The sequence below is a fragment of the Berghia stephanieae genome, chromosome 2, assembly GCF_034508935.2.
Source record: "Berghia stephanieae isolate SIO BIC M18660-M18661 chromosome 2, UCSD_Bste_1.3, whole genome shotgun sequence".
NCBI classification, from domain to species: domain Eukaryota; kingdom Metazoa; phylum Mollusca; class Gastropoda; order Nudibranchia; family Aeolidiidae; genus Berghia; species Berghia stephanieae.
This window is the reverse complement of record NC_088361.1, coordinates 102,964,629-102,971,992: the sequence shown is the minus strand read 5'-3', so window position 1 is coordinate 102,971,992 and position 7,364 is coordinate 102,964,629. Positions and strand designations below refer to the sequence as shown.

Here is a 7,364-nt window from a genome sequence, read left to right as displayed (position 1 = left end):
GAGAGAGTGAGCGACCAGCCAGTAGTCGCATTGGCCACTGAAAAAAATATCTAAAAATAAACATGATCTTTTATATAGCACAATATCCACTAAACGTATTCAAAGCGCTGTATCTGGGTGGGGATCCTGAGCTCCCATAGCGGGCAGGGAGGTGCATACTGTGTCTTCTATCCCCCTGTATCTGTTTTCCAACATGCTTTCTGTCTTTGTCTTGGAATGAGATTACTTGGTTTTTTCCTGGCCTGGTCGGAGTCCTAACTGGGAGGGAAATAGTCAAATGCATAGTTATTGTTTTGGGAGATGATATTTTTTTCCTTGTAAATCATCTCTCTGTTATGCATTATTATATTTGTTATTTTTAATGAATAATGTAAGCATTTGAGTGTATTCCTCTTTGTTGGATTTTGTGCATGTGTCCGGATGAGACTTAAAAGTGATCTCAAAGTAAGTACATTGGTGGTATGCTCTTGGATTCTACATCTGATCCCTATTTGTTCCCAGTTCCCCTTTGTCTTACTTTCTCTTGGCTGCTTTAATTGTAATTCTAGAACTTTTTACTATCCCGTTTTCTTCCTTTTTACTGGCGCTGATATGACCTTAATGTGTTGCAAGCGCCGTAAAATCCTTAAAAAAAAAAAAGCGCTGTATAAGGGGTCCCTGGCCAACAGCAAGACGTGATATGTAGAAACAGACATGATGCCTGTTAGGCGATATTACATTTTTCCCCGACAGAGACCACACTGTTAACGGTCAGGTCCTCATGTTTTACCCGAGTATGGTGAGAGAATGTGAGTAAAGAGCCTTTTCTAAGGACTCAACTATGCGAACGAGGCTCGAACACACGAATTTCCGACCCGAAATTGATTGTCATACCACTAGACCAGATAGCCGCACTGAGTCATTTGGATGGCTGGACGGCTCAGAATCTTGTGCGACTACACGTTAATATATATATATATATATATATATATATATATATATATATATATATATATATATATATATATATACATATATATATGAGTGTTGGTGAGTACTTGTAGGTACGAGAATGCTCAATAATGCTGTTTATAGCAAATATAAAATGTAAATGGGGTCACTCACTTATACGTGGCCGAAACACATGTTTCTGTGGCATCCATCCACGTCGTCAGTCACCATATTGTCCGTAGAATGATTTTATTCCCTTTGGAATAAATGTTGATATGCTTTGCAATCAACATTGATCCCAAAGGGAATAAAATCATTCTACGGACAATATGCCGACTGACGATGTGGATGGATGCCATAGAAACATGTGTTTCGGCCACATATAAAGTGAGTGACCCCATTTACATTATAATATATATATATATATATATATATATATATATATATATATATATATATATATATATATATATATATATATATAGCTAAATTCTGATCCTTTTTATATTAAACGCCAAAGTATTGCAATGACTTGAATCAATGACTATTTGATGAGGAAATGTCTAAATTTGGTCTATTGTCAATTCGACCGTTGCTGTTACATTAACTCTGTGTTGGAGCACCGGTCATTGTGATTCTCCCACACAATTATTTTTTTTAACACTTGCAACGGGCCTGAAGTTAAAGCGCTGGTTTTTACTCTTGCTGGCCAATCGGCTAGTCGAATGAATCTCGTGGACAGGAGTTGGCAGACGAAAATGATATGTTGGCCTTCCGTTAATTAACCCTGAACTCCCCGGTTTGATAGTTTTTGCCAAGATGAGGGTCATTTAAATCGATTGATGTTGAAGGACGAGTTTTCTAGCCAAATTTTTAAATACGAGTTTTTCCAGATTCCGGCAGTTGACTGGTTAAAATTTAAACATTTGACATGTGCTGGCCACTCAAATGCGGATTCAATTTGATCATTTTGTTTTATCCAGAAAGAAAAGTTTTAAACCATAAAAATCACAAAAATTACTCCGATCACAAAAAGCGCAGCGTGTCAAAATTAACAAAAATACACATTAATTTATTTCTCGGTTTATTATCTTTTTTCTCTCCTTGTTCATTGCATTTGGTCACAGATTATCTGCTTCACCCACGAGTACCGTCATGACAACAAGCGATTTAATTGCTTTGCTTTTCGGGTCAAGCGAATGGGGTTACTCACATTTCTAATGGATGGTTTTCACTGCCATCTGTAGCGACGGATTGGTAGGAAAGATTGTAAAGACCTCGCTCTCTGTACGAGGCCTGCAAGATCCCCCGATCTCATCGCTTCGTGAGTGACTTTTTAGAATTATATTCGGGTATGTCATGGAAAAAGTTTTTTCCCTCCCACTTCCAGCAAGTATCCTTGACATGAAGGATAGAATAGCAACGGTAAGTCGGCATCTTGAAGTGTGCTTGGGAGGAAATCATAACCATTGTCTTGATGTTGTCTCTGCCTCATCTTGGCAAAAACTCTCAAACCCCAGACTTGGCGAAGTCCAAGGTTTTAGAGTTTATGCCAATATGAGGGTCATTTAAGTAGTGATTATATTGAGCACTTGCAAAACTGAAAATAAACCTTGAAGATTTGGACTATAAATGTGTTTAAGCTATTCTATCCTCAATAGGGAATGAGATTAATGGAAGAGTAGCGTCCCTTGATGGACGTCACCGGCGGAGAAGTTATTAGAGAGAGAACGTTAACATGGTTTTACGCATGCGTCTCTCGTCCTCGCTTCCTGTGAAAGCGGCGTGAGACACTTCACCGAAAGCGAGGACGAGAGAGACGTATGCTTAAAACCATGTTGACGTTCTCTCTTTAAGGTGACGTCCAATCAAGGGACGCTACTCTTCTGCTAATCTCATTCCATTTTTGGTTGAAATAATGCGTGATGGTTTTGCCATATCATTTTTTGAAACACTTATCTAATAAACAACTACGTTTTTGGTCAAAACACAGCCTTTCGAGATTAAAATGAAAGAAAGTATTTCAAAATTTACATATATAATCATGTTGTCTTTTTTTTTTACAAATTATAACCCGAGATAAAATACGGAGGCAGGGAATTTCGAGAGTGACAAAGGGGTTTTATTGATATATATATATATATATATATATATATATATATATATATATATATATATATATATGTATATATATATATATATATATATATATATATATATATATATATATATATATATATATGTATATGTATGTATTTGTAATAGTATAACTTACATCAGGTACCTGTTTCAGCATGTTCTTATTTCAATTAACCAGTAGATTTTTGACCAATCAAAACGTGGAATTTGTGACACACCTTCATACGTGCTGGGACAAACATAGTTGGTTGTTTATGAATAATAAAGTGAATGAATACGACCGCTCTCTGAGAAAAGTTATTGTTTTCATAGCGCCAAATGAGTGACTAGTTATCACAGCCTTTTTTTTCGAATTAAAAACGTTTAAGTTCATAATTATAGTTCTGTGTCGGTTTTATTCATCAAACGGGTATTTTACTTAGGCACATACCATCGATAGTAAAACCCGTGTAGTTTGCTTTGTTTACCAATCAATGTCATTGTATATATTATGACGACTGTCCTAGAGGCGTGGTTTCCAAGGTGTCTATTGAGTGATTACGTCTCATTAGATTTTCTCTAAGATTTAAGCGGACTCTAAACTTCGAAGATAATTCATGCAGTATCCGAAGCCTGGACCAGGCATGGAACCTAGAGGAGGAGGAGGAAACTTCGAAGGTTACACATACCATCAAAACCCAAAGGCTATGTTTACCGACTTGACATGACACACGCATGGATCTCTTAAGTTTCTTGCCACGATATTATCATTTTAGTATTGTTTATAACCCCCCTCAAACAAACAAACAAACAAACAAATGAGGACATTCCTCACGTTGGAATGAAATAGGTAATCAAAAGCTGACAATCGTTTCGTTCGTGTTGATAACTTAAAATGATCAACAAATCTGTTACACTTTTTAATGAAAACATTTCTTTAATCTGATTATTCTCTTTAATTAAAAAAAATATTTATTTATTTATTTATTTATTTATTTATTTATTTATTTTATATATTTATTTATTTATTTAATTATGTATTCTTTAATTTATTTAGTTGTTTTTTTTTAAAGGTCAATATCCCTATGCCTATGTTTATTGTTGTATGTATTAGATGAAGATAAACCTAAACTGGCAAAGTGACGACAAACATTGGATTTCTCTCATTCCTGAGGGTAAAAAAATAATTAAATAAAAAAACAAAAAAAAAAACAAAAAAAATCCTTTTCTTTTTCTCATCGTGAAAAGCGAATCCACCTCTGTGTTCAAGTTGGTGCTTGGTGATTTTAGTGTAAAGATATTCTTATTGGCGCAATCCTCTAAACAAGAAAACGATAAAAAATATTTAACTTTGAAGACTGAAGTCAGTTGCACTTGGGAGCATTTTGCTATTATTTCTATCCTTCTCAAATTTTACTGATGTCGAAACAGTTCGTGATTTTGGACGAAAACATTTTTTAATGCTCGAAACCAAATCTTTGTAGAGGTTTACAACACGTCGGCTGGCGGTAAATGAAAAGAAGATGAAGACACCTTGCAGTCCTGCTAATGGGCTCGCTATCAAGGACAGAATTGGATTGCCGAATTGAATGGCAACAGCCGTGAAGAGAAGAGAGAAACCCGTGACGGTTGACAGCTTTACATACGTCACAACTCCTTGCTTGCTATTTATGTTTTTTGCAAGACGTTTGATATTTACCATAGTAGTCAAAGTCATGATAAAGAGAACAGCATTTATTACCACTGTAACCAGTAGAGGAACGAGCAATCCGAATATCAAAACCAGCATGGAGGTTTCTGTATCCAGAAAACATCTTTTTCTGTCATAACCCATGGGCTTGCCGTTTGTCAATGCTGTTGTTATAGAAATCATAATGAGGACAACTAATAAAGGAAATCCGAAAGAGTAAAAAGAGTTTCACAGAACTTGTTTCTTTTTTGACATCGTGATTTTTCCTGTAATTACCCGGTACATGTGTATACAACACGTGTTCATCCAGGCAAAAGACGCCACCCAACTATAATGCAGTACCACGCCGTGTATCACACAATGTGTCTCTGTAAGAAGTCCCCGAATACCAAAAATAGATGTGATGAGTAAAGACACCTGGGCGGTCAGGAGACATAAACACAAACACAGAGTATTGAATCCGGGCACAGAGAGTAACGAGGGGATGATATAATTAGCCTGAATTTTTTTTTTTTAAACGGAGGTTTGGAAGTTACTCGTATATCAATCTGTGAAAAAATAGTCTTATAATTTTTAGATATGCCAGTAATTCTGCGTTTCATGATAAAAATTTAACCTAGGCTGTACGGAACATTGCTGATCCCAAACCGAATTTTTTAAATAATAGATTTGTTGGATAGTGTAGTGTATGCCAAATGCTCTTTTTATTCTATTATCCTCTATCGAACGCTACTGTTTGGCACAATAATACATCGTGAACGTTAAAGCGTAGCCGTTATAAGAAAGGAAAATAAAAGCATTTTATTGTTGTACTGGCACAACGATTATCTTGACTTGGAAAATAAATAATCTATAATCAATACTCTCTAAAATGTGCATGCAAAAAGTCTCCCGGTAAAAATCTCATAAGACAAATCGATTACTACAGTGTTTAGAGTTGTGAGAATGTTTTGTTTATGTCTTTGCAGTTTTTGTTACATAAACTACACGTTTGTTGAGCAGGTCCGTGTCAAAATGTTTTTTTTTTTTTAAACACAGAAAAAAACAACAACTAGAGCTTTTCTATAGAGCAACATCTACTACGTGTGTTCAAAGCTCTTTACAAAGGGCTCCTGGCCAATAGCAACACGTATCATGTAGAACGGAGATAAAGATAAAGCGACTAAACGTGACTCGTTTATAAGGGAACAACACAAAACAAACGACGTTTCGGCCATTGGCCTTCGTCAGGAGACAAACAACAAAACACATATGTAAGGTTTCAAAATATCACATTTTGTCAAATGTTTGTGTTATTCCCGTATATATGAGTCATATTTATCTTTCTCTCCATTGTATTGGCTCTTTTGGGCACCTCTAGATCATGTAGAAAGAGACTTGACTGACGCCTGTTATGCGATAATATTATTACATTTTTTACATAATATTAAGGTATATATTATGATCAAATTGAATCCGAAATCTATTCCATGAACAATCAAATACAAAAATCACGTCGATCTTCGAGGGGAACAAGAGGGATGCAGACTTTACAAAATCACGCCATTCATCGCGGTCTCTGACCTTTTCTAGAAGGCTGTTAAGGTCCAGGCCTATCCACTCTTTGATTTTGTCCTGCCAGTTGTTTGTTTGTTAATTTATTTTTTCTATCTTCCCCTTCTTCACGGCCCTTCCATAGTGCCCTGCATGGTAGTCTTATAGGGAATGAGATTGGCGGAAGAGTAGCGTCAAACATGACTTCCCTTGACTAAGGTGTGAATGAGTACTTTGCCGTAAGCAATGAAGTAAAATGGAGTCCAAAAAAGATAAACTCGCTGAAGATAGAGTCTTGCTTAAAATATGCATCTCGTCTTTTTTATATCTTTGTCGACAAATCAAAGTCTAATTTGAATAAATGCCATTGGTCTCATACCGGTTTTAATAAAATTCTTAAACTTTTACTTTACCATTGCGGCTTTTAGTCCTACCTCCATGCACCCAACCCCCCCCCCCCCCAACCCCCTACTCCCCCTTTTTTTCATCCCAAAGAAGAAGAAATTATTATTATTATTATTATTATTATTATTATTATTATTATTATTATTATTATTATTACCTGGATACCTGGATACCTCTGGATACCTCTGTATAGAGCTTTTAGACTTGGTGTAGTCTCCTTCGCTCCTCCTCATCTGTTAATGATTGGACCAATTTTTATAATTGAACTTGTTTCCTAGGGTGTTGCTTATCTCCAACTCTGCTTTGAATTTATTCAAATTTTTTGCTGATACTGTGGTTTCTTGTAGTTTATTCCAGTTATTTACAATTCTGGATGAAAAAAAGTTCCTTCTTTCATTTGTTTTAAAACGTTCTTTTTTCAGTTTCTTGCTGTTTCCTCGTGTCTGAATGTTCTTGTTTGGTTTAAGGAATCCTGCCTCTACCCTGTCTATTCCCTTTACTATTTTATATGTTTGGATCATATCTCCCCTTCTTCTCCTGTAATCTAAGGTCGGGAGATTTAATTCTTTCAATCTCTCACAGTATGTTTTGTCTTTCAGGTGTGTGATAAGTTTTGTTGCTCTCCTTTGCACTCTTTCCAAACAGTCTTTGTCTCCCTCAAACTTCGGATACCATATGCAGTTAGCAT

At 35.8% G+C, this 7,364-nt stretch overlaps 1 protein-coding gene across 1 annotated transcript; it reads right to left on the bottom strand.

Annotated features, from left to right (window-relative positions):
• Window positions 1-4,073: 4,073 nt before the first annotated feature.
• Window positions 4,074-6,288, bottom strand: LOC144964072 (uncharacterized). The gene is made up of 2 exons (XM_078898012.1): window positions 6,282-6,288; window positions 4,074-4,932 (listed from the first exon to the last, which is right to left on the bottom strand). The coding sequence occupies exons 1-2, from the start codon at window positions 6,286-6,288 to the stop codon at window positions 4,394-4,396; spliced, it is 546 nt and encodes a 181-aa protein (XP_078754138.1). The 3' UTR covers window positions 4,074-4,393.
• Window positions 6,289-7,364: the final 1,076 nt, after the last annotated feature.